The 27506-nt window shown below is 44.1% G+C and overlaps 1 protein-coding gene across 11 annotated transcripts in view; it reads left to right on the top strand.

Moving 5' to 3' along the window:
* COL13A1 (collagen type XIII alpha 1 chain) overlaps nt 1-15942 on the top strand; it is a 57663-nt gene extending 41721 nt beyond the window's left edge. For 9 of the 11 annotated variants that reach the window (XM_053948869.1, XM_053948877.1, XM_053948876.1 and 6 more), the window contains 10 exons: nt 498-539; nt 1079-1105; nt 2357-2437; nt 4803-4838; nt 6915-6968; nt 7248-7301; nt 8047-8082; nt 10820-10906; nt 14932-14970; nt 15498-15942. In XM_053948869.1, coding sequence (XP_053804844.1) covers nt 498-539; nt 1079-1105; nt 2357-2437; nt 4803-4838; nt 6915-6968; nt 7248-7301; nt 8047-8082; nt 10820-10906; nt 14932-14970; nt 15498-15500 — 459 coding nt within the window. In that variant the 3' untranslated portion in view covers nt 15501-15942. The remainder of the gene's footprint in view (nt 1-497; nt 540-1078; nt 1106-2356; nt 2438-4802; nt 4839-6914; nt 6969-7247; nt 7302-8046; nt 8083-10819; nt 10907-14931; nt 14971-15497) is intronic. The other 2 variants (XM_053948870.1, XM_053948873.1) reach the window with 2 other exon arrangements.
* The last annotated feature ends 11564 nt before the right edge of the window (nt 15943-27506 follow it).

Here is a 27506-nt window from a genome sequence, read left to right as displayed (position 1 = left end):
AAATTATTTCCTGGCAATTATTTGCATGTGTATATATACACATATTTTTGTTTTTTTCCCAAAAGATTTTGTTGTTCTTGAATTTGCCTGCTCACCCCTAGCTTTGGGGTGCCCTGCAGCAAGAAGTCCCACAAGCTATTGACACATGTGGAGCCAGACACCTTCTTTAATATCTTTTACTCTTTGACTCTCTGCCTCCTTGTAGGAATGGTGGTAGAGTAGTGGAAGTGGACCTTTCTTTGGAAAAAACCTCACTGCTTTCCCTCCTCTTAAATATTGGCAACTTTTGCATAACCCTCCCCTGAGTCCTGTTGCTGCTTGCCAGCCACTCAGTCCTGGATTGCTGCTGCTTCCTAACAGTCCTTAGGGGGAGTCCAGGTTTCCCAGCCTGGTGGAGGAGCTCTGCTGCACCCTGTGTCCTGTCTCCCCTCTGAGCAGCCCCACTTTGCTCCCGAGGGCAGCACATTGATGGTGGCTTCTCTTGCATTGCTTTCCAGATAACTGGGCCCCCTGGACCCCAAGGCCCTCCAGGACCTCCAGTAAGTTTGAGTTATTCACCTGAGGAGCGAGGGAATGGGAATGGGATTAGGGCAGGCAGTGGCTGGGGAGGATTCTGTGTGGAGAAGACAGCCAGAACCACTGCAGTGTTGAAATGGGAACATGCTTAGTATCACTTCCAAACCCACCCCCAGAGCAGGTCAGAGCTGCAGTGGGCTGGGAGGGCAAAGAAAGAAGGTTTTGTTAGTTGGAGATGAAAGGGAAGACAGTAGTGAGATGGGCTGGATGGGATTAAAGGGATCAACTGCAGAAATTGTCTTAACAGCACACCTGGCCCCCTGCCAGGGTGTGCTTGGCAAGAGGCTCCTGATTAGAGATGAGAACAGTACATGAAGTGCCCGTTACACAAATATAGAGGCCTTTGGGCTGAGGGTTCCTGCCCCAGAGAGCAAAACCTTTGTACTGCATGCTTAACTGGGATACCTGTAACATTAACATCTGTAACATCCTGAACCTGTAACATCCTGACCTGTAACATCCTGAAACATTACTTACATCTTGTCTCTCATCCCAAATATAGGGTCTTCAGGGTGTCCCAGGACCCAAGGTAAGGGCACAAAGTATTATTACATACTGAAACGTAACAAAACTTGTCCCAGGTACTAGAATTCCCTTAAGTAACATCTTTTTAGTTCAGGTGGTACTTTTCTTCCATCTTGGTAAGAGGATAAATCCTTCTGGATATGTTCTTGAAGGAAATGGATTAGGAGCTCTCATTTTAGGACCCAGAAAAATGGTCATTCCCTCCAGTTTTCATGCAGAGAAGTGGGAATTCACTGGTCCATGGAATTCTGCCCATGAGAACACAGTTGAAATCTTTGTCTGGAGGGTGGAGGTTTGTACAGTGGGATGAATAGTCTGCACACAGTCCTAAGGAACTGAACTCTAGCTAAAAATTAGTCTTAAAATTACCCTGTACATTCTGCTGTAAAGCACTCAAGAACTTCACCGTCCTTGGTGGTGAGAATCTTTCTAATCTCCATCTAAATGCTCAGCCTGCACCTTTGGCTTGCCTGCTGTGAAACAGTTGCCTACACAAAAAATAGTAGAGTGGAAATGCTCGAGAAGAGCTGCATATTTCTGGTGATGTTCTGGACAAAGATTGGAAAATGTGCCAAGTGTCTTAATTCTAATTGTCCTTTGGCCACCAGCATTGTTTGGGTGCTAAAAGGGACGGGTATGTTTTAAAAAGCCTTATGAACAGCAACGAGGAAGAAAGAAGTTTTGGGTTACATTTTGACTTTAAGAAAAAGGGGTATTATGTTTAATACTGCTTTATAGTTTATAAAACAGAATTTTAAAAATACAGCTGGGAAAAGAATGCTGATTATTTTTTTAATTGTTGAAACTGATGCTTTAGCATTTACAAAAGTCTCTCCAAACATCATTTCTGTATGATTTTTCTTCAAGGCTTGTAGACACCTGTCATTCATTTCAACTGGATGCACATCTTAAAATGTAAACCCACCGTATCAGATAACTTCTGGTTATTTATATATAAATATATATACAGCAACAACAGCAGGGAGAGCAGCACCAGAGTGAGCTCAGCTCTCCTCTGAACATCTTTACTCACAGGGCCTGAGTCTCCTCTTATTGCCACTGAGTTAAAACAGGTGCTCACATAGGGGTAATTTGAATGACAGTGGTTTTCTTCAAATTAGGCTGAGAATTGGGCTAAAGCATTACTCTGCTGCCTCTTGTATTCCCTCTGCTATCCAGTTCTCTCTGAAGGGAGGAATGTTTGTTATATAAGTGCTGTTATGGTGGTTTATTTTCTGCTCCATCCTTCCTTTAGGGGGAAGCAGGGATTGATGGAGTGAAAGGAGAGAAGGGTGCCCAGGGTGAAAAAGGAGACAGAGGGCCACTGGGATTACCCGTAAGTATCCAGGAAGCAAGCAGCACTTTGTGAGCCAAACTTAATATCAGCTGTAAAAAGATCCCTCAATAGGAGACGCACGTGGGGATTTGGTATGCAGAGTCAGAGAAAGAGATGCTCTATAAATAACTGTGCCTTTGCTTTTTAAACCCAAAGCCTCAATTTCTGTACTGAGCCTTCAGCTTCTAGATCTGTTGAATAGATAAGCAATCATTTTATTTCCTCCTGCTTCTGGCAGGACTGGGAAAAACAAGCAGTAGCTTTCCTGGAGGTTGTCTGCACTTCAGGGCAAGACCAGAAACATAAGTCAGAGATGTGGGAAGAGAAATACCAGCCATTTGTCTCCTGGGCTAAGCTTTGTACAAAGCATGGTGGTTCTTAATGCAACCAGCTTTTTTTGGTAGCTGAAACATTCCTGTCCCTTCTGCCATGGAATGAGTGCTCCCCCTGGCCCAGCGTGTCCCTGCTGTGTGTGAACACAGCTCCATTAGCCTGGTGTTAGAGCCTCGCTTGGCTTAGGGAGAGGAATTGGGGCACAGTGTACTATAGAGAAGTTGCAGGAGCTTTAGATACAACTCTGATGATGAGTTGGTGGTAGTTGTTCCACCCAGCCCCCAGGTTGTTCCACCAGTCCCCAGGTTCTCTCATCATAAAAAGCACTGGTGGCACAGTAGACCTTCCCACAATGTTCTGCCTGGAACAAACACTGCAGAGTGCATCTCATGTGCTGTGTGGCTTGTTGTCCTGTGTTCAACCACTCAGATCCCTTGTCCCTGACTTTGGCTGAAATGTGCGTGTCTTTATTTGTAAAATGTTTTCCTCCTTTAGTTGTGCTGAGCAGTAGCTCCCATGTAGAGTTTGAATGAATCCCCTCCAACTCCAGGCTCTCAGATGAGCCCAGCATGAGTACGTTCCCTGGGGCTCCAGGCAGAGCAGGGGAGAAGGGGGTGCTTTGGAAGGCTCAAAGGCCAGGGATTGTGCCTCAGTGAAGCAGTGAGGAGTCAGAACAAAGTCCCCTGAGAAATGCAAATGGAAGTTTTCTGTGTAAATGGTTATTGCCTCAATCCAGTGGGGTATCTGGACAGGGAAAGGAGGTCCTTGTGACAGTCCGAGCAGAAGGTGCCCCAGCAATTATCCCAACAACTCATTTTTGTGGGAAGGAATGTGCTAGCTGCTTCTCCTACAGCAGCGAGCCCCATGGGGGTCCAAAGGTCCCTTGGCTTTTCCCATCACTCTTCATGAGCTGTGGAGGTGGGAAGACTGGCTCAGAAGGGTCCTCTTAGGAATATTTTGTTGGGATCAGCAATATTGGCTGGCCAACCAGGAAGCACAGCTCATAAGATCAGGTACTGTGGAACTTGTATCTTTCTTCAGAGCCATTGAACTCTCTTCATAAGCTTTTCCGTGCCTGATCCAGTGTATCTTCAGCCTGTCCAACTAAATGCAGTGCCAAGCAGGTTCTGAAATATTTCAGACTGTAAAATCCTGAAGCTGGATCTTCTGCCTTTTTCTCTGACTTGGGGCTTGACATGATGCTGAAATTCTAGTTCTGACTGTCTGCAGTAGCCTTGGGCTTCTCCGTGGCTGATAGGGTGAGGAGCTTGTAATGCTCAAGTGGAGAAAAACTCAGTATTTGGTACTTACATCCTACCACAGCTTTCCCTCCCAACCACTGTCTGAGAGAAGCCACTGGGCTTGATGGGCCTTGGGCAGAACCACTGTTAGGTCTCATGGATGAGGAAATTCAGGGCAGGAGCCGAGCAGACAGCAAAGTGCCACTTGATCTCAGTCTGGTGTAAAGCTGCACTGGTGACACAGGGAGATGAGCCACCTGTTTCATAAGCCCCCAAACAACTGCATGTGGAGTGGAGCAAGCCTGCAGCTGACCTAGTGGGCACCACAAGCCCCGGGTTTCTTGGTAGCAGCTTGAACAGCTGATGGTTCTGCCCTGCCTGTAAATGCCTTGGTGACCAGTGGCCTCTGAGCCTTGTGTCTCACCTGTGTTGCCCAGCCTGCCACAAAGGCAATGCAGATTCTGGCTCCTCTGTCACATTGTCCTTTTCACCTGTCATAGAACAGCTGCTTCCCCAGGAGTTTTCCCGGGGGCACTGAGTGGGAGAAATTTGCAGTCTTAGGAGGATCTGAAAATTGCAGGTCAACATTATATGTATTCAGTGTTTCTGTGTTTTTGTTGGTTTGCTTGTAAGTGCCATCACCTGTCCTTGAGATCTTAATTTTTGTTAATTGCAAGCATATGTTTGTCTCAAGTCACTGCTTTACTCACCTCTCCCCTCCCCTCTCCTTTCCCCTCACCCTCCTCCCCTCTCCTCTGCCTTGTTTTTGTGACCCCTCCCCGCCTGTTCAGGGTGCTTCAGGTTTAGACGGCAGGCCTGGACCACCGGTGAGTTCCATTTCTCTGTTACCCCATGTTTGTCCTCCCCAGTATTGTGACTTGTGTTGCGTCTTCCACCCAAGTCTTGTTTATACCAGGAATAATCTTATTTTTACCAAAGCAGGCTTAGGAGGGGGTTAAACTTAAAATGAGGAGTGTTGTCACCCACTTGTCTTCTTTCATGCTGCAAGTCTGGATCCTGGGATCACAGCCTCCTTGTTCCACTCTGTCTCAGTAACAAGAGGAATGAAACCTCTGCATGATTCCATGGTGCTCTGTTCTCCTGTCCTCTTTATCCTGACGGGTCTCCAACCTGTCATTCTCCATGAGATGGGAGAGAGGCTCATCATCAGGAGCTGCAGTCAGAGGATAAGAGGGAATGGCTTCAAAATGAAAGATTTTAGTAGGCTTTGATTGGGTATTAGGGAAAAGTTCTGTACTGTGAGGTACTGGCACAGGGTGCCCAGAGCAGCTGTGGCTGCCCCTCCCCTGGAAGTGTTCAAGGCCAGGTTGGACAAGGCTTGGAGCAGCCTGGGATAGTGGAAGGTGTCCCTGTTCATGGGAGGGGGTTGGAACGAGATGATGTTTAAGGGCCCCACTGACCCCAACCATTCTATGATTTTAAGTAATGCCAACCTGGTTCTGCAAACCACTCTGCTATTCTTGGATAACAGCTGTTAAATAACAGCCAAATATTTTTAATCCCTCTTGGGAAATCACAGATCACCCATGTACAATCCATTTGGCTATTTAAAAACAAAAAGCAATTCCTTCTCCTCAGTGTAGCTGGGAATAATTTCAGCTGCTCTGACTTGTGAAGAGAATCTGAGTGTTTGGGGAAACTGTAGATACAATTTTATAGATGTGCGGGGGAGATTTCAATTCCTTAGCAGTAAATGATGCATAAGTGAAGGCAGTTAAGGTTTCCAGGATTGCACGGATCTAAGGAGAGCCTGATTTTTCTCTTCCTTTGCCATGCTGAAGTTGTGTGCTGCATGACACACAACTTGTGTTCTGCAGATCTTGACTTCTCTGAAAAGCTCTCCTGATCCACGTGAGCTGTCCTGCTCTCATCAGAAAGGTTACTTTAGTGACTAAGGATTGCAGACTGACATTAAAAAGTGCAAGACCCTTTGCATTAAGGCTTTTACAAAAAGACTCTTCCCTTTGGGAAGCTTGCTCCTTGGTTCTTCCTAGGAATGAGGTAATGTGCCTCAAAAGCATCCCTTTATTGAGGCTCCATGAGGGAATTGTAAACCCATACCTATGTGGTTTAAGGAGTCTGAGTTGGAGGTGCTGGAATCTTGCTCTTAGCCACAGGGACTGTTACTGAACCACCATGCTGCCAACATTAAAGATCACTTGGATTGATTTCTCAGAGGCCAGGCAAGTCTCAGGAGCACCAGCAAGGAAGTTTGGTGTGCTGGTGGGAGATGGGCTCTGTGTCAAAGGGCTAGGGAAAACACTGGGTGTTCCTGTCAGCATGGCTGCCAGCCTGGTGGAGTGACAGGGATGGCAAAGGAGGAGCAGAGGGACTGGAGGATGCCCCTCCCAGCTCACATCTGTGCCTGTACTCACCTGCATTCAGCTCTGCAGCTTGGGGTCTGTCAGCTTGCATGAACCACTGATCCAGCATTTCCCATCTCCTCAACTACGCTGACTCTGGGAGGGGGTAGAGGAAATAAGGAAATAAGCAAAAAGAAAAGCAAATTGCTTATCATCTGTGTAAATAGCCTTTATTCTGCTACAGCTTTCAGCCTTATCTGGTATAAACTGGAAAGAAAGAATTCCTGTGTATGGAGCTGGTAGAAATAATTGTCAAGAGCGAGCTTCAGAATTAAAAATGAGGCTCTGTGTGGTGGTGCTGGTGTGATCCAACATAGCAGTTCCCATGTTCTTCAGATTGCCTTACCAGCTACAAATCCATCTCCCCTAACACTGAAAGCTGTAGTGGTGCTAGGTGCCTTCCTCCACCGGCCTGTCCTTCCAAGCTGAGCTTTTCCTAAGGGAGCAGCAGTGTCTCCTGGCTTTAAGGAGGCCCTGGAATAAAAGCATCCTGATGTGTTTTCTTTCCTACAACTGCAGGGTATTCCAGGACCAATTGGGGTTTCGGGACCAGCAGGACCAAAAGGAGAAAGGGTGAGTTTTCTTCAGAACTGACAGATGCTTTAGAACTTCTCTGAAGATACCACAGCTCTTGAGGGATAGAGGAGCTCTAGGCTTTTCCAGAGCTGGAATTGCCCTCTCCTTGTTCATACAAGAGCCTCAGCTGGGCCTCTTTGGTGCTTGAGTATCTCTTCCTTGGGGGTTTTCAGGTGCTTTGAAATGCATCCTTTGCTTTTTCTTCTATGGTGCTCTGCTGCCTGTTTGTACTAAATAGGAATGTGAACAGTTTCTACTCTTTTGTATCCATTTCAGGGCAGTAAAGGAGATCCTGGAGTTGCAGGACCAATGGGGCCAGCAGGGCTTCCTGTAAGTACAGAAATCCTAGGGATTTATCTCCAGAGCCTGTTTCCTTGATATGGTTGAAGATTCTGCTGTAATAGTGTTTGCAGTCACAGCTGGGTTAGGCATAACTCAGGTTACAAGATTTTGTTCACTATGGGAGTGACAGAAAAAGCCGAGTAGCTTCAAAGCAGACTCAGAGTGATGTGGAGGAGGCTGAAAGAAAACTGTTAATTCACCTTGGTCCTTCAAGTTCCTAAAGAAGCTGTGTGGGACTCCCAGGATGTGTCTCTTAGTCCAAAATGCTGCTTTTGAGCAGCTTCCTTTACCTTTCACAGCCTGGGTGCCTGCCTCCTGTCTGAGAGAGCCCTGTCTTGTCATTGCAGGGACAAGAGCTGCCTTCAGTGAGGTTAATTCCACTGACTGGGATTGCTTTTGGCAAAATGGGGCCAATGTTGGTGCTGTGGGTCTAATGCAGTCATGGAGCAGCTTTGTTGTTTAACACAAAAAAGCAAGTTTGTTGCATGCTCATAACTAATTTGTTTCATATCTGAAGAGTCCATAGGGTAGGTAGTAGTGGTGTTACCACCTGGATGGTCTGATGGAGGTGAAGAGGAGGTTGCCTGGTGGAAAGTTTTGTTCGATTTTGACATAGCCATTGGTACAAATGGAAAAACTTACCAAAATCCTGAGCACACATTTCTCTCTTTAGTGGGAACATGGTGAAATCTGCTTGTTTTCAAATGCTTCTTTCTGTGTTGATGCATTTCAGGGTTTACAAGGTCTACCTGGTGACAAGGGAGTCCGGGTAAGTTACCAGGCAAACTCCTTGTGTTTAACTGCTAACACCTGTACACAGTGACAGCCCAGTTAACTCCTGTAGCAGCCAGCATGTGTTTGTGTGCCACACCTTCATCCAAGTGACTTTAGAAGGTGAGACCTGTAGCTCATTCCATCACGTGGAACATTGTGCTACACATCTCGCTGAAGGCTGTAGGAGGGATTTTCTAATGTGTTCATTTTGGTCACACCTCTGTTCTAACTGAGACATAGGACTTGAGTTAGGCCAGCAATGGTGTGCCTTAGGAAATCCTGCTTATCTAGTTACTGATGTTTGTAGGGATTCCTGGGAGAATTAGCTGAGGTGCAGCCAGCAAATCTTAGTTCAGTACTTTTAAATTGTCCCTGAAGCATGAAAAAGAGGGTTGTCTTCTAGCAAACAATCCTGCAGAGGATTTGAAGGATGGAAATGTTGAGAAGATAAATTAAATTTGCCTATTTTGAAGAATCAGGCCTGAATCCTCAGGCATTGTCCTGATGTGATGATGAGGAACTGGGTCAAACCCAGAAACAGGAATGGCAGCTTTCTCATTGTACTACCTGTGTTATGGTAAGATAAGAAATGTGTGTTGAGAAGCTCCTTCTTTTTCATCAGGTTTTCTTGCCTGTTAAGGCTTTGAATCTGTATCTTTTTGATAAAAACATTTAGGACCTATGGTTGGATAAAATATATTTTTAGAAAAAAATTACTTTTGGATTCTAGTCTCTGTATTATTACAATTGTATAAATGTGAAGAAGTTCAATACAGTACAAGTTTATGTAGTCACACCTTTTATTCATAAGACTCTGGCATCACCTACATTTATCTGGAGGTGTAATCTTTTATAGTGCATGTGCCCGTATGATGATTTCATTATATGGATTTGCTTTTGATGTGTAGTGAGTGTTATCTATCTGCAATGGATTTCTGACCTTACTCTGCACAGAAAGGGCGGTTCTGGGCAGCACTAGCCAACTGGCATCTTAAACTAGGGGAGAAAGGTTCAAGTTTCATGGAAGCACCAAAGTTCTCCCCTTTTTTAATCATTGCACTTCTGGCTTTGCTTCTTAACTTTCTCTTCACTTTTGTTTTGCTTGTGTGGCTTCTTCTAAAAAAATGTCATTTTTAATTCCTAGACTTTTTCAGTTGGTTTTTGAACGGAGTGCCTTAGTTAAAAGAAGGGTCTTTCATTAGCTTTCATTAATGGGATTTCTTTGAGCTCTGGCATAAAAGCAAGTGAAAACTGGGAGAAATTGCAACTCCTTGTAGAGGATGAGCTGGAAAGCACCGGTGGGGAGTTTTGCTGGCCCTTGAAGCGTGCATGCACTCTGCCTCACTGCAGCCCATGGTTTGCAAAGGCAAAGTGTGAGAGACTCAGGAGTGTAAATGGGCAAGTGCAATATCTTATGGGGACCCTTTTGCCACTGAGCCTTTTTACAGGGATTTCCCCTTACTCTGAAGTCCCAGTTTGCCAGAATCCTCTCTTTCCTCCATGCTTTTTAAATCCCAGAAATGCTCCTGCTGCTCTCTGCTTGGAGCAGGAGATCAGCATAGCTGTGCCTGGGGTTGTGGCACTAATGGCAGTGGGAACAGGAAGCATCTTGAGCAATCCAGCTGAAAAAGTGTGAACCCTGAACTTGTCCTGCTGTTATTTTAATGCTGGGGCGGGGGGTGGGTGGGTTGTGTGTGTTTGTGCATCTTCCTCGCTCCTACAGGTCCACCTTTGTCCCCTTTATCCCTTCCTCCTCTTCCACCTTTCTTCCTGGTTCCTTCCTCTGGAGCAACCCATGCTGCATTTTTCCTGGATTATCCTCTCCATTCCAGTGCTTGGTTCTGGGTGACTTCTCCTCATTGCCTCTCCTCTCCCATCCATTTCTCTTGCCAGCTTGGGTTTAACACTTTTTTTTTAAAGAAGAAGCAGCAGCCTGTGCTGTCTGATTTTATCCCTTAATTCCTTTAACACTCTCCACGAGGACCCTAAGCTCAGTTCCCTGTGCAGCAGCCCCTTCCCCCTGTTTCATGCTCAGCAGCTTTGAGAATTTCCTGTTACACAGAAGGATTTGCTATGGATGTAACTGGCAAATACCACACTATGCCCCGCCTTGTGCTGCCAGTTAAGGATCAGGGACCAGTTGCTGCCCTGTGGCTGTGCTGCCTAGGACTATTCCCTGGTCTAACAGGTTTTTTGGGAGAGCACTACTCAGAGCATCCCAAAGGATAGCCAGACTGTACAGACTCAGAGCTGAGTACTTCCTTCATTCCCTGGCTGACAGTTCCCTGAGTGAGACTTTCTGTAAGAATGGGAATTAAGAGCATCACAGTGCTATCCTAGAGCTCCAGTGGAAGAGCTCCCAGCCAGCTGGAGACTGAGATAAGATGGCACACTGGTGGCCAGAGGGGTGGTTTCCCATCCTGTGTGTCTGGGATCAGCCAAGGTGCCCCTCTCTGATGTATGGGAAGCCTTGAGAAGTGGTGTGATGATCCCTTTGATGCCAAGCCCTCTCAGTCTGTCAGTGTGGGACTGCAGCCACAGCCCCTGTTTATGCAGCTCAGCTACAGCTCAGCAGCTCCATACATTGCTCTTCACATCTCAGAGGGAGATTTATTTTAAAATGTTTCCTAAATGTTTATCCTTTTTTAAACTGTCGCTGACATTTGTTTGAAATGGATGATCCTAAAGCTTTTGTGTATTCTTTTTTTCTTGGACTAAACTATTATTTACAGGGGGAAAGGGGCAAGAAAGGCTCTAGAGGGTCTAAAGGGGATAAGGGAGACCAAGGAGCACCTGGATTAGATGCACCCTGTCCGTTGGTATGTCCTGTTTCATCAAATGTATTGTTTTAAGATGTGTTGATGGGGAAGACAGAAGGAAATCATAACATAAATAATGGTCTTGCAAAAGTACAACATTCGGATAAGCCCAGCTGGGTTCCCACCACAGCCTGTGGCAAAGCTGTGGGACCAGCTGATCCTCTGGCTGCTGAGTGACCATGGTTATGTTCCTTCCTCTTCCAGACCTCACAAAGGTTTGGGTACATGGGGTGTCCCATGTGCTGGGAGCTCAGGGCTTTCTCCCCTGCGGATAGAGCCCTGTCTCCTTTGCTGTTGGTTACAGCTCTTCTCTGGAGATGCTCGATGGGATCAAAGCTACGTGACAGCGAAACTGGAATGCTGGTTTCCTTGCCTTGGAATAACAGCCAGCTGATGTGATGGCCTGAGAGCACACAGGGCACTTGAGCTGCACTACCCAGAGAGAAAACAAGTCTCAGATCTCCTAAATGGGATGTGTTTCTGTCAAAACTGATTTGCTATAAGTCTAGACAAATGAATAAATACAGGAATATGTGTACATTTTTATCTAAATCCATACGCTGCAGCAAATACTGCCAAAAATCTGCTAGCAGTGCCACAAATTCCAGGAGTACTTGGGGATTATTGTTTTAGAAACCCAGCTGCTGAGTCTCTCAGTGAGGATCGGAGCAATGGCTGATTTTGGAATGGAGGAAACGCCATTCCCATCCTCTCAGCTTTAACTCATAGAAGCATCTCCTGGCTCGTAGATGACAGAAACTGCTGCTGCAGACACAGCTCACTCTGCAGACAGGGCTCTGTGCTGGGTGTGCAGCTGAGTGCCCTGTGCCAGTCCCAGCGGGGACTCGGCCTCTCCTCCTGGGACCTGGAGCTGGCTGGCACTGACTGAAATAACGATAGTGGTTGATTTCATAAACAGGGTCTCCGAGGTTTTAAAGGCGAGAAGGGTGAGCCGGGGTTACCTGGGCTGGACGGCCTGGATGCCCCATGCCCATTGGTATGGTGTACCTTCCCTTTCCTGCATGCTCGTTTGCTTTTTTGCTCTTGGTGCTATTTTCTGATTCCCCCAAACAGCTGCATGCCCTAGAAACACCTGGCAGTTCCTTCCTTACCTGTCTCCATACTCCCTCCCTCTCATTGCTGCTGTCAGAACCAGGCCTTTCCCTTCATTCTGATTCCCAACTGCTGTCAGCAGTACTTTGTGGCATGAGAAAATACGGAGTTGGAATGTGGTTTTATTTACAACTGCTTCGCTTCTTCCTTTGCCTTCCCTTTGATAATTTCCAGTAAACCAATGTACGCAGACCCAGCTCTATGCTGGCTTGGCTTTCTCACAAGGAGGAAGTGCTTGTGTCCTTCATTAACTCTGATTCTAATTGCTTGTGTGTGTTGAGAACAGCCTGACATGAGTCCATATGACCTCAGTCACCCCATACATGAAGATGACTGAAAATAATAGCTATCCCATTAGTAAGCCCATGTGAAACATATTAATGGGGACACTTAATCTCCATGCTGGATAATTCCTATTTATGACTGTCCCCAGAAGTCCAAACTGTACCCATAGCATCCAAAAAACTTGAATTTAGGATTGCCTATTTCCCAATATCTATCTTATTCAAGTGATAAAATGATTATTGTATTAGTGCCTGATGTAGCCCAACTGTTGTAGGACAAAAGTATTCAGAAACACTTAACTTCAACTGATTTCTTGGTATCCCAGTAAAGGTCACCAATTTTTCTGAGTTTTCTGGAGATGCAGCATTCAGGTGATATTTTTGCTCCCTGGGACAGTCTCAACATCTCAGTACTACAAAGAAACTTTACTCCCCTGCCCATCCAGCCCTGTTTGTCATGACAAGGCTTGCTTGAGGATGGTCTTTCCACGCTTTACGCTCACTTAAGGATGTTTGATGCCATCTGAAAGGGATGGGATATTGTTAGTTCAACTACCTGGGAAAATGCATCCCAAAGCAAAAAGCCACATTTAGTTTTAAAGGTTTTCCTAGTTTCTTGAGAAAAAAAAAAAAAAAAAAGCCATGAAACTGCCATTAAAAGCCTTTGTTATTTGAGCTTTGTGAAGAGCTAACATGATTTTCCTTCCAGTGTTCCCTCCTTTGGCTGCTGCCGTTGCCTCTTTGGGACAGCGACCACTTGTAAAGTCTCAGTTGCCGCTCTGTAAATTCTGGGTAGTAGAAACTTGTGCCAGTCCCACAGGTGAAACCATACCTGCCCAGAACAGTGCACAAAGGAGGAAGACCACAGAGCTGTGTGTTTTGTGTCCCAGTGATCACAGCCAGATTTCCATGGAGTAACTTCTGGTTGAGTAAGGCACCTAATTTCACAGGTGCAAGGATTCCACCCTGCCCTGGCAGACAACCTTTCTGGTTTTGTCACTGTTCCCAGTGAGGATTCACCCCACATGGCCATATTAGAATTCACACTTCTTTTCATACCTATTTTCACTAAGGGAAACTTGCCAGAAAATTGGATGAAATGTGGATGCTGTTATTTTTTTATACATGGTGTTCTGGCATGCAAGCTAGCTTGGGAACGTGAATAAGCATGTTTTTTGATCCAACTAGGTTAAAAGCTTGGCATCCAGCTGACACATCCATGTGTGTAGCTTATGGAGGCTGTGAACTAACTCTCTGCACATCTGAGATATGTGGAAGGAGATCCTTGGTACTAATAAGCATGCCACGTTTCCGTTCTCGGCACATTCGCCCGCAACAAACACTTCCTTGTGACCCTGGTCTTCCTTTGATCCCTGAGCTGTGACTCCCTGGCCTCCCATTCCTTCATACACCTAACTTCCCATCTCCTCCTGCCATGTCATTCCTATCACCACCAGTGTACCAATGGGAACACCACAATTTACCCAGTAAATAATTTGTAATTCCCTATTTCCACATAGTTGGGGGAAGGGGAGGAAACAGCACAAGGAGACCAAAGTCCAAAAAATGCATTTGAAAAGCAATGTTGTTATAACATCATGGCAACGTTCAGTACATCAGCCCCCTGGAAGTGCATCTCCAGTAAATAGTTCATTTCTCAATATATTACTGTGCATTTGCTTTTCTGTTTGTATTTTTTTGGGGTTTCCTGGGGAATAGTGATAGACCTTGAATCTGCCACGTGCACACAGCACAAGAATTTGACTTCTCGTGTCAGACATGTATTTCCTTACACCTGACTTTATCTGCTGCTCCAGAGCACCTTAGCACTGGTGTCATATCTAGCCCATCAAAGAGGGCAGCACAGGGTTGAAATGAATGGCAGTAACTGACAAAAGCATTTTCCAGCCATGGAGCCCAAGGCAATACGGTTGCAGAAGTGCCAGGGGATTCCACAGAAATCCCACTGATGTTATTGAAGCCAAAGTCCCTTTTCAGGGAGTCAGCTGAGACATCCTGAACCAGCAGAGGGGCTGCCCAGCTGCTTGCCTTCCTAATTTCCCTGGAGCAGGATCTCCCCAGAGGCAAGAGGGGACAACTGGGCAGTGTCTCACATGACAAAGCAAGCCCTTTAACAGGGCAGAAAGGAAATGGAGATTTTTTGCAGACCCTCCTCAGGGTCTGAGGTTAGTGCTGACTCTGGGACTGGCTTTTAAGCTCAGTGTTACTGAGCCAAGCCTGAGGACACAGAGCAGCCACCTCTCACTTTCCACTGCCAGCCCCTGGCAGTTTATCTGACTGGAGTGGACCTCCTGTGTTCTTCTCTTCTTCCTTCAAGGCAGCCTGGATAGGCTCCTGTCTTCTTAGGGGAGGGAGGTTCTCGGGTACATAAATCCCATGCACAGCCTGCAGGCATTTCCCCTCTTCACCCCAGCCCCTGCTTCAGGCTGCACTGGTTCTGCCAGCCGGAAGTCTGGGTCATCTGAAGGATGAGGAATATCTCTCAGACTATTCCTCCAGCCCTGGTCCAACTGTTTGTTGCAGTAACAGTTAACCCATGCCTTCCTTTCTCCATCTCCGTACTACTTTCTGTGTCCTAAACTGCTGTTTCATCCATCTTTTTCACAGGGAGAAGATGGCCTTCCAGTTCAAGGCTGCTGGAATAAGGTAAAGTAATCTTGGAAGTGCTGCTGTGCTGAGTTGGCAGTGCTGATATTTTCCATGAATCTGGCTAAGGGCAGAAGAGGTGTGGATGCATGGATGGGATTTCCAGGACTGTATCCCAGAAAAGTGGCAACCAAAACTCCTCCTTATTTAAATATCACAGTTCAGCTCTGTACAAAGGAGAGAACTGTATCTGTGGCCTTTGAGCTGCCTGGCCCCAAAGTGCTCCAATCCTTGCACAAAGATGAGATTTCCACCTGGATTCTCTCAGATGCCCCCTCCCGCACTCCCCAGGGTCTGGCCCCTTCATTGCCTGCTGGGGGTGTTAATGCCAAGTGGGTGAGAGTGGGGGCAGAGTCAGCCCAGGATGGATCTCCCACCCTCACTTTGCCACCTGGAGAGGTGGAAAGGGTTCCTGCTGAGATCCATCACCACTGCTTTTCCTCCTGGAGAGCCCAGAGCCAGCTTCCCTAACAGTGTCCTTACCCCTGTGAGCTGTCACTAACACTTGTTTATGTTTTCTTTTGCAGTGATGATTCTAACCCTGGACTGACCTGTGTGTGTTACTGTACATAGAATATTTATTTTTATACTGTGTTCTTCTCTGAAATGCCAAAAGTTATGCATTTTTACAAATTATCAAAAAGTGGCATATTTTTTTTGTACAGAAAATACCAGATCTCCCTTTCCCCCCATTTGTCAGTTCTCTGTATGATTCTATGTCTGCATTACGCTTGTTTTGTCATGGAGTACAGCTGTAATATTTACATGATATTTGTGCACACATGGTGAATATAGGAACTTAATAAATTATTGCATTTAAAGTGCCCAAAGGAACTGCCCTGTATAGATTTAAAGGTAATTTTCATTTTTCAAGCTGGATCATTCAAGAATATTTCAAAATATTATGTATTTTTTATTAAAGTGAAATATTAACACTTCTGTTGTGATCTATTAAAGTGGTGCTGAAAAACCTCATAGTAGTCCCTGTGCACTGGGAATGTAGAGACACCATGATTTACAATTACTCTCCCATGAGCTGGAATAACCCTCATGACAAGGAGCCCTGGTTGGCAAGAAATTCAATGCCTTTCTAAATTGTAGGCTTTCAAGCAGCTTAATTAAAGCCTTATTTAAAATTAAGCATAACACAGCATACCTTGATATCCTAACAAATGTTTGTAAAATCAATCCACGTGGCTTTTAAAAATGTTAACCAAAGGTCGCATGCAAATTTGCAGAGTGTGTAATTATCATTTGCATATGCACATCTAGATTATCCTTCCTGACCTACCTTTGTTGGTGTCTCAAGTCTAAACTACCCAGAGAGGAAAACACTACCAGACTAAAGTGAGCATAACAGCGTGCTTTCCTTAGGATATGAGGGGGAAAGTGGAAGGCTAAATCTATTCCCCAAAACACGTCCACTTGCCTTAGTCCTTCTCACAGGGGACAAAGGCAATGCAGGAGTCTCAGCTACCAGTATTTAATGATCCCAGAGGAGAAACTACCAGTATTTAATGATCCCAGAGGAGAAACACAAGTGGTGATTTATCAGTGGGACTGATCCACTGAGGTCCTGCTCTTTGCATGGTGCTGCCACTACAACAGGCTCCTCCTGGCTACAGCTGTACCAGGAGGAGCATGGTACAGCTGTACCATGGTGGAAGGGGTCACCACCATGATCCTCCCTATACTCAACTGTTCATCTGTTCACAAACTATTAATCGGGTATTTTTCCAGAAGATTCCATGCAGCATTTTAGCACCATTATAATGAAGTGACAGAGTAAGGGACGTAGTTCCCTTGTACACAGGGAAAGGCCTGCTGGGGACTGCCCAAGGATCCCATCCCAGCCTCTGACTGCTGCAATCCATCTGTCACCTCACCCTTTCAGAAATTTATTGAATTTCATCTAAAAACCAGTGAGTTTTCCAGTGCCCTGTGTCCTTTCCCTCCCCACCCTGCAGGCTGTTCCGACTCCAGTGCTCTCACAGTTAGGAAACTCCTTGCAACTTTCAACCTAAACTAATTCATGGTATTTACAACCATTTGTTCTCATGCCAACATTGTCCTTGGGATGAAACGTTTCCATGCATGATGTTTTCATGAGATGCTTGGTGTACTGGAGCTGAAACGGCACAGAAAGAAAATGAACCAGAGAGCACTGAGGGATTCTCCCTGGTCTTCTCAGTAATAGATGTCATTAGTGTAAGCCCCAGCTCCCAGTTAAAAGGCTGTGCAGCTGTGAAGCTGAGCTAATTGGAACAGCTAATGTTCCAGCTGTGTTTTAATTGCACACCTGTTAAAGCAATTGCTAAAGTCCCAGCCAGGTGTACTCCTTGTGCTTTGGGTTTGGAAGGTTGTAGCAGCAGCAGTAGCGAGTTCCTGCTCTGATCTTGAAGCATTCAGCTGCAAGGTAGGGTGTGCGAATGCTTCAGTCCCTTCTACAAATCCTGGCTATTCTTAATCCTTAAAAATATAGAGATCCCTAGGAGAAGCTGCCAATGCTTTCTGTTCCCTTTGGTCTGTGTAGCATAGTTTTTGTGTAGCTGGTTTTTGTGATTGCACTGCATGGGATTGTTGTTGGTTGTTTTTATCTAATCCGAGAGCACGTCTGCCACCTTGTCTTGACACAGCTTCTAAAAGGTTAAGGACTCTTGAGGTGATGCTGTACCTGTTTTATTTCTTGGGCTGCTTTTGATTGCTGTATTTGTGAGAAAGCTCTTGCCTGAGGTGTATGGGACCTTGAAGTGAAATTGCCAGAACTCTTGATAGTACCTGACTTGGGTCAGAAATTATTTACCTTCTACAGAATATGTGTAGGGTACCCACTCATTTAAAGGTTGGAAAAATGGTGACAAATGTTCCCTGTGGCTGTTGCAGATTATAGCTGGGGATCTTAACTGAAGTGCCAGATGACCATTTTGGGTTGCTGTTCCACAGCCCCAGTACTGATACAATCTCATTAGCCGCTGGGGGTACACAGGAGGGCTCAAATCAGTGATACCACACTGACCTGCTGCTCTTCCCAAACCTAAGCTCCTTACACGTCAAAAGAAACCCAAGCAGGGCAGTTGGGTTTGTACCACCCTGAGTGTGGCAATTTAGTTTCAGGCTCTGTCCCTACTAAAACCTGTCACCCGGCTGCTATTGCTGTGGATTCCTGTCAATTCTGCCTGTCTGTTTTCACGTGAAACCTTTTGTCTGCCACTTCAAGGGTCAAACTCCTTGGCTGATAGCCAGAAAGTGAATCTGGGGGTGGAGAAGCTTGGGAAATGGCAGCAGAGTGAAAGGAGAAGGAGGACCTTCCTGAAGATTTGCTGGAGATGTTTTGCAAGTTCCCTCCCTGGAGCTTGGGAAGAGTTCCTCAGCAGTGCACCAGGAATGTGTGCCCAGATGCTGGGGCTGCAGGAGCTCAGCATGCCAGCACTTTCTGCTTTGCTTTCTGTTTTCTCCCAGAGTGGCAGGGGTTGAGAATGGCACCATTTATATTCTTTTGCTTTGGTCATTTTCACTTCATTCTACTATTGTGGTCAGACTCTTCAGATGAAGAATTAGGCTAATTTTCCAGCAGCAGCTACATAAATGAGTGCAAGACATAGACAATATTTCTGGGAGGGGATCCTTTGATCCAAGAAAGAAACCCTTCTTGAACATTTCTCTTTAGAAAAGCAGAGAAACCCCAGAACTGTGTTCAGTTCAGAGTGCTGCTCAGAGAGGATGTGATAATACTTGTTGCTACCATTTCTGGTTACGAAGTGACAAACTTCCACCTGTATCATTGATGATTCCATCTTTAACCTTTTCATCACAAACTTTCTTCTCCCGTTTAATTATAAGGAAATTACATTGGTTTGTTTGGGGTTTTTTTAAACCATACTGGATTCTGAAGGCATGAAATATGTTGTCAGAAAAATGTGGAGGGTGGAAAAAGTCTGGTTTCACTAATTCCTTTGCTTCCTGTACTTGTGCTTTGGTCTCCACTGCACCCTCTGGATGTACTTTGTCTGGAGCCCTCCAGAAATGTTTTCTGCTGACCCATTAAGGCCCTTTTGTGGGCACATCTCCACAGATGTACATCCAGATGGAAAAGGTTCCGTTCCACTGTTACATGTTTTAATATGTTCACTAAAGGGAAATAAAGACTTGGCAAAGTGCTGAGGGGTTCAGAGGACGTTTCCCAGCTGCCTGAAGGGCAGAATATACAATCTGGGTACTTCCTACCAGCTGCCATGCAAACCTGGCATCCTTTACTCAGCCCCCACTGCTGAAGGTTAACATGTAAGCTCAAGTGTCTTTCCACCACAGCTCTTGCAATTTATTTTAAAAAAACCCAAGCATAAGTGCCTATCTTTTGAACATGACAAAACATCTCTACTTTCCTAAGTGCATTGGGAATCCCGTTTGCCCAAGAACTAAACCACATATTTAACTTTGAGGGAGTGATTCCCCGCTGGCCTAAATGATGCTATTTGCATATTGAAATACTTGGGTGAGCCAGGGCCATTGTTATTAGAGCTAATGAATGATATTATCTCAATCATTAGACAGATCCAAGTGCTAAGCAATTCACATTACAGCTGGGGAGAAAGTGTTGATTTCAAGCTCAAAGGGATGCCATTAACCCAGAGCAATCCCAGATTCAAACACTCTTTGTCAACACAAGTGGAATCATTCTGATCTTCTGATAAGGACACCTGTACCTGACACCCATCTCCTCTCTCCACTGCACAGAAAGTCTACTGTTAAAATAAGTCCAGGTTTGCAAAGATTGGGAGAAAAGTCCTACTTTCATGTTCATCTGAAGAATTGCAGATTTTTTAATTGAGATTTCTAACAGATGTGTTCAGGAAATAGAGTAGTGGGGGAAGAAATTGTTTCAGTTGGGAACCAAGCTGGTGGAAAGATTAATTTATTTTATTTGTATTTTTTTTTTTAATTTTTACTTTTTTGGGGTGGGCAGAGGGAGAACCTGACCAGAACTGCAGGCGGTAGGTGTGCATTTTTCCTTCTTTTTTAATGAAAACCGTTATATATATAGTTTGATAATGTTACTTTCACTTTTTGTTAATGATTTTTGGGGGCAATTTGTTTGCTCTATTCTGTTTTCCTGTGTTTTCTTTTAGGTATATTTTTAATGGGCTTTTGGAATAAGTGCATAGAAGTTCCTCACCCAAAATGTCCTACGGACATTCCTGTCGTGTTTTTTCTCCCCAAGTTCAGTAGTGAAAAGGTGCTTTCTATCGGCAAACACGTTTTTAGTGGGGATAAACATATCCCCAAAGGCCACACCTAGGGACCAGGTGCCAGTGACCTCTCCCAGACAAAACGCTCCCTCCACAACTCTTCATTTACATTTATAAAGACCGAAAGGGCTATGTTAGGGACCAGCCAATTGGAAATGGTCTCTTTCCACCTTAGGTGGTCTGTCTGAAAGCAATGAAGTCTGGCAAGAGTCGCTGTGTCCTCTTCAGCAACCTTCTACAGCCTGAAATAGCAGGCTTGAAAGAGCTGAAAAATTAAATTAGGAAGACATTTATTTGAAAATGGCAAGTTCTTGGAGGGTACCTGCTCAAGTATTAATGTCTGTTGCTATTGTTTTCCCTCCGCTGAATCCAGCAGCACACTCAGTTTCAAGCTTAGCTTTAGGCTGTGCTTCACCCTGAGCTTTGCTGGATGAAGGTATCCCCTTCTTTTACACTTTGGGTGTTTTCTTCCCTTCCCCTCTTTTTGTCCTTATATCTTCCAGATGTCTTTGATCCAGACAAAATAACTGCTTGCTTTTCTACATTTTCAGAAAATCTCTGTTGGTCACATTTGGATCATTTTCCACTCACTGTTATTATCTACCCTTCCTGCTGTCCTCCCTTTCTCCCTCCTTGTAGGCCTGCTTTGGTAAACGTTTTGGTCTGATGAGAACATCGTGACAAAACATGAATTAAGACTGTAGATGTTTGTGGTTTATTTTAGAGTTGACTGTAAAGCTTTTACTGTTTAAAAGGCAGCAAGGGCGGTGTAGTTTTGTAGCTTTCTTACGATTTTGTTTGTTCTTTTTTAAATGGAGTTAGAATATTGCAGATTTTTTTTCAAGAAAAACCTACTAAACTTTTGTTTTTCCTGCAAAACATGAGTTTGTTGAGCTGCTGTTTCAGAGCTTAGTAAGTTAGATACTAATGACAGGTACGAGAGGACTGATTGTGGAGCTTGTGAAGTGCAACTTACACTATTGCTTTCCATGGTATGCTGTTTGTCAGTCTCTTGTCTCCAGTGGGGGTTTGCTGGGAGTGTAAAATTCCATTTTGTGATAATTCCATTGTTTTTTCACAGTAATGTTTCAAAATGTTGCTTCAGTAAATTGTGCCTTTTGCTCTCCTGCAAAGATTTACTTTTACCCTGCTGTTGCACCCCATCAGCAGTGCCACAGACCGAGCAGTTTCATCTTTTTTTGAACCTTCCAAAGGAAGTGTGTTAGCTCCATGAATTCCACAGCCTTTTCTGGATGATGCCAGTAAAAAGGAGAGGGGAGACACTTGGCAGCAAGACTGTGCAGGCCACCATAAGCAGACTCCTTCTCCAAGCCTGGTCCTTCAGCATTCATTCGTGACCTGTCCCATTCCCACTCCCTTGGCTCTGCTATTCCTTGTGCTCACTCACCATTACTGGGCAAACTGAGGCAGAGCATTCATTGTCGTGTCTGCCCCCATCCCAGAAGGGCTGAGATTATCCCCCTGCTGCAGGGAGCCTCACCCTACCCCATTCTCATGGCTTTAGTGATGCAGAATGAGTTCCAGATGTTGAGCAGGGCAGCAACGGGAGGGAGCTCCTGATTTTTGGGGACAGTCTGTGGATGTCATGGGCTCTCCACACTTCCATCACCAGTGGGTGCAGTGAGTGGCTGTGGGGTTTCTCTTGATGCTCTGCCTTGGAGGTGGGCTGTCCCCCATCCTGGTGATTTAGCTCCTCCAAGAAGTCACATTGATCCCCCCTTGGCATTCGGAGTCCTCAGAGCAACAGGAAACATGGCCCTGATGGCCTCTCCCACACCTGCAATGCTTCTGTCATTGGCACTGCTCCTGTTTCTCATCTTTGTGTCACTCGGACACCAAATTCTTTGGTACTGGGACACTTTCTGTCCAAGATCTGTTCATCAGCCAACACCAGACAAATGCTAACAACCTGCAGGAGAACGATTTCTGGAAGCAACTCTGTGTCCTTTCATATCTGGTTTCCTTGTATTTTACAAGAGAGATTTTTCCCCTTTGATGGCATAGGATGTAGAATATTTATTTTAGCTGTAGTAAAGTGATGAATTGTGAGTAGACTTGACAGGGCATTGTTTCTGTTTCTCTTACAGACACTGATTGATTGAGATGTTTAAATCTGAATACGTTTTGTACACTTTTTTTTTTCACACTGAGCTTTTCAACCTGTATATTGAATATCCAATGTTATTTGGCATTGATTCGTGTATGTGCTGTGTATACTTTTGTGCTACCAGTAATTTTTACTGTCATTGTGCTGTTTCTAAGACATTATTTCAACTCCTTTTGACATAGTTTAGCTACTTGGAATTATTTGGACTTCTACAAAATTCCATGCTTGATAATTGCTAGAATGAAGAGAACAAAGGGATGTTCTTTCCCACAAACTTTTCAATCTCAGTAGGAGCTTCTTCAGCCAAAATGAGCATTTGACTTTTCTTTTTCACTTTTTTCTTGTTATTATGATAGTGCTGATTTGTTTGGTTTTTAATCCTGGGAATTCTGAATTCCATGTTGACCATTCCTAGCAATATTTTACAAAAGCAGAGACAGCTGTGACATAAGGAGTTATACTGATCATAAAAGAATTGAAATATTGTAATTATTTGGTGTTTCTTCATAAATATTTTTCCACTATTAAGTTTTTAAGCAAATCTTTTTGCAGTGTGATAAGATTAAAAAGACACTAAAGGACTAAGCACTCAACATGTACAAGGAAAGAGATTCAGGTAAATTATTTCCATCTGTATGAGTGAAAAATAGCTTAGGAATTTTTGTCAGAACAAAAGCTGAATTTCAGTTACACATTTCCTGAATCCATTAATTAATCCAGTGATTTCAATGAAAGCATCCCTGTCCTGGAAACCAGAGATACACTTAAAAAGAACCTCCTGAATCCACTCCTCAGTAGTAAATAAAGCTGAGTTTTGTGAAAGTAAAGTGTTGCTTAAATATAGCACCTTCAAAGCATTTCTGTCGTCTTGTAAAAGATGGGAGTTTTATCTTACATCACCAAGTACCCATTTATCAGATAATGAAGCCAGTGTCGATATTATCAGAGGTGCTGGTTTATATTGTGATAAAAACTGCTATTCAGAGCTGTATCTAACTGTTTTAAACACCTTACCTTAGTAAGGTATTTACATTAATCATCTACATTAGGAGAAAAAACGTGAGATTTTAAGAGGAAGTTTGCTTGGGGAATAAGTTTGGATAACTGAAAGTGGGCTAAAAAAACAGGCAGGAGGTTATGAAAAATTATCTCTGGCTTGGGGGTGGTTGTAATGGTAAGCATGACATATTTAAAGTGTCATCCCATTGTTTTCCAAGAGGAGTCTTGATGAATTCCCTGTGCCTTGTGTTGAAGCTTTAGTCCTTTGTGTCAATGTTTTAGTGAAGTTTCTATTTTAATTTATAAATGAAATACATACATAGATAGCTATTCCAGTACAGTCTGCATTTGTTCCCTACGATGTACATACTTTCTTTTCCTTTTATAAAAATGCCTGGTTACCTGCACATAGTTTGTGTCTTTTGTAAATGACACCACATGCAAAGCATAGCCCATAAATTCACTTACAGGTGAATTCACTTCCCCTTTGGGGGTGGGTTTTAGGTTCCTGTGCTGAGGCAACCACGCCATCTGCTGTTTGCCAGTCAGGCCCGGGAACTGTGGAACTGGTGGGAAACGTCAATGGATTTAGGAGAGGAACCTCAATAGATTTAGAAGAATAGAAACCTCAAAAAGACTGTTATCACTATAAAATTAGATGGCTGGAGAGAGGACAGAGTCCTACCTAGTGCCTGTGTAAGGGAAAGGCAACAACATCTGCTGAGCCCTAGCACTGGATACTGCAGTATCTGCAGTGGGAGAAAGACAGCCTGGAACCTCCCATGGCACAAACAGCAGCTTGCTCTTACAGCAGGAATGAATCAACCATCAGTCACAAACCCACACTAACTGTGGAACTGAGAGAGCAAGGGCAAAGAGGGGAGAGATAGGCTCTCTCTAGTTATGCCCATGCTAAAATTATTGTAATTATCAGCTTTGTGTGTTGTCTTTCCCTGAAACTGACACAACTGGAAGGTGTCCATCCATCTCTCCCTTCCCTCAGCTTAGGGTACAGCCCTTTCCCTCCCCTCTCCTGTATGCCTGGGTGCATTTCTGTGTGAGCCCAAACACCAGTGCAGTGGAGGTTCCTTGCAATCAGTGTTGTGATGAAAAACCATTAGCTCTCAGTGGCCAGACAACAAAAGTGTGCTTCACTCCTGACTTCCTCTGGGTACAGACAGTGAGCTTGGAGTGAAGCAAAATCCTCAAGGATCTGGATGTTTAACAGTGACTGATGCATAGAGTTATATAGGAAAACAAACATGTTTTGGTGATCCAACTGGGAATGGAGTATGTGTTTGAAACTTTGGCTTTTATCATTTCTTAAGGCTTCAAGGTCACTCTTGTTAATAAAGTGATGGCTCCTGTATTGTTCTACCCTGGTAAAGCAGTGAAATCTTGCACTTGCTCACTAAATAAATGTTCTGGAGGCTTGCTCTGTCCTGCCTCAGACAAACCAAAGGTTGAGACCTAAAGGTTGGCTTGTTTCAAAACATTTTCATTTATTTATAGGACACAGCTGAAATTTTTATTTTCTTTTAGGGCTATGCAGTTAGCAGGAAAATTAGGTAATGAGGTAAATTGTTTTGTTTTAAATCAAACTCAGGAACAATTATGAAAGCAGACAAACAGGCAGTGCTGTGCTGTCCTTACCTGTGAAGCTGCTCTGAAAAAAACTTGGAGCTGAGCCAGGGAGACAATGTGCTTGTCTGTGTCACCAGAGGAGAAAGGAAGTGTGTGTCACTGCTCCATACTACACCAGAGGGTGTAACAGCAAAGGGACAGAAATCCTTACTAGCACAGGAATAATCAATCAGCTCTAAGATCCCTTTGCAACATGGTGAGAAGTGGGAAGTGTGATCTATTCAGTGCTGATCTGGAGGGATATGGAGTTGAGTGACTTGGTGCTCAAACAATCCAATGACACATTGCTGCGTCTCTGCTCCTCTGACAAACAAATACAGTTCTGCAGATGCCAAACCCAAATCATCACATCAGGAGTCCCCAGACAACGAATGTGTCACTTTCTGCACCAAAAAGCTGTGCTATAATAAATGCCCATGGTTGCAAGTAGTTTTCTTAAAGAAATTCACAGGGATAGAGGCTTTTCTGCCTTTTAGCTTGGCAGTGCCTGGTTATCACATTGATCTGTTGCCAAAAGCATCACTCACAAATGTATGGTTTTATCCATCCAGCTTTCCTCAAACTCAGAAACTGAAATAGGTATTTTAGTAGTTAATGTAAAAAACTGCAATCCTTGGGGAGGCACAGAGCACCAAGCCAAGAGCATCAGTCCTTTCTCAAGTCACCACTCAGTTTCCTTAGCTAGAAGTCCTTACCTGTCCTAATTATCTGAACAAGCCATTCTATACTTGTGATTCCCACAATTTTCCCTATCCCCTTCTGGCTATGATTTCTGAGTTGTGGAGAGGGAGCATACACTGTATTCCTCAGCTGAAAACAATGTTATTTTCTGGGGTTTGTTACCTTATTCTTTTTCTCTTCATTCTGAAAGATATATTTGTAAATCTCTATTAGAAGAAAAAAAATGTTGATTGTGATTAAACATTCAATTGGTATTTTTACTTATATGACTAAGTAATAATTAAGACAAAGATCTTTGCAGTCAGCATATCTGCATTTAAGGATAAGTAACAAGGATTAAAACCTCCTTTTAAAGGATGAAAAGACATATTTGATATTTTGTTAAGCTAATAAGCCACATTTAACTTTGAGAATCAGTTGCTGTCTGGGGAGGAAAGACCTTTCCCCTTGCTTACACACTATAGCTAACCTGTGACTGCAGCTAATCAGCCCACATTTAACAACATGTCAGAATCTGACACACACAAAGACTTCAAATTCTGAACTACTTGGGATGTTCTAATTTAAGAAAGTACTACTAAAAGAGAGTTCTCCAGAAAGTTAGGATGTAGGTTTTCAGTCTTCTTTAGCCCATGGTACCAAATCTACTGACATAACAAGCACATAAGCAATATGAAAGGTGGAGGAAGGGTTTAAAAATGGCTAAAAATGGGAAAAATCATCATTACAGAAATATAGATTAGTTGCAGAACTCAGTTGTTACAGCTGTTCTCTATGACCATCGTATAGGAACAAATCACCTTTGATTGCATTTGGCTATCCTAATGTCAAGGCAATGCTTACACTGACTTGATCAAGTTCTCTGGATTATGTGCACACATAAAATGGAGCTTTTGGAGTACTTGGCATTCCTGTCCTGCCAGGGCGACCCTGAACGCCTGCCAGCCCGAGCGAGAGTGAAGCCCTGTCTCTGAATTCTGGAGCTATGAAATATTCATTGCAATATTTGAGATACAACAGCTTCGGCCCCAAAATGAGAGTGTCACAAACAGGCTGTTTCCCCCCTAGCTGGAGAGTCAGGCAGGCAGCAGGCTAGAAATGATCAGATAGATGTGTTGTTTATTTTGACAAAGTAACAGATTGTATTTGCGCTCGGAAGGCAACAGGCAGATGGTCTTTGCACGACCTAGAGAGGGCAGGCCCTGCTCCTGCTGAGTGGGGAAAGCTCTGCTTGACACAAATGAGGGTTAGTAACGTTTGAGATTGGCACAAATGAGGGTTAGTAACAGCTCTTCCTTGAACAACTCCATCTAAATGGCTGGAGCATACAGTACTGTGACCAGGAATCTCTTACCTGCTCTAAAAAGCAGCTGGTTCCAAGGGTTCTGCTGTTACTGCAGAACAATTCCCACCCAGTAACTGTTCCAGTGTTTCCTTGCTCTGATCTGCTCTAGTCAAAAATTCTTTACTGTGTCACCAAGTGACTCTGAATCTTCCAGAAACATTTGAAGCAACATAAAATATCCATGTAATGCTTTTAATTTTTAGGTTAAGGATAGGCTGTATTCACTGGAGAAATAAAGAGTGGAATATGAGTTTATGATGAGACTATTAAAATTACAACAACATAAAAATTAGTATTAAAATTCAGACATTATGACAGACTTAAAAAGTGTTACACTGTGAAAATTCTCAACGTCCCCTCTCGCACTTCTCCAGCACTCCTGTTTCCTTCAGGAGAATGTTGTTTATAAACAGAAAAATGTTGTTATAAACAGAGGGAGTTCTCCTAATGTTGAAAGTTTGCCTCACACAAAGACTTTTTTTTTTTTTCCCTT

The sequence above is a fragment of the Vidua chalybeata genome, chromosome 8, assembly GCF_026979565.1.
Source record: "Vidua chalybeata isolate OUT-0048 chromosome 8, bVidCha1 merged haplotype, whole genome shotgun sequence".
NCBI lineage: Eukaryota > Metazoa > Chordata > Aves > Passeriformes > Viduidae > Vidua > Vidua chalybeata.
This window is presented reverse-complemented; position numbering and strand designations above follow the sequence as displayed.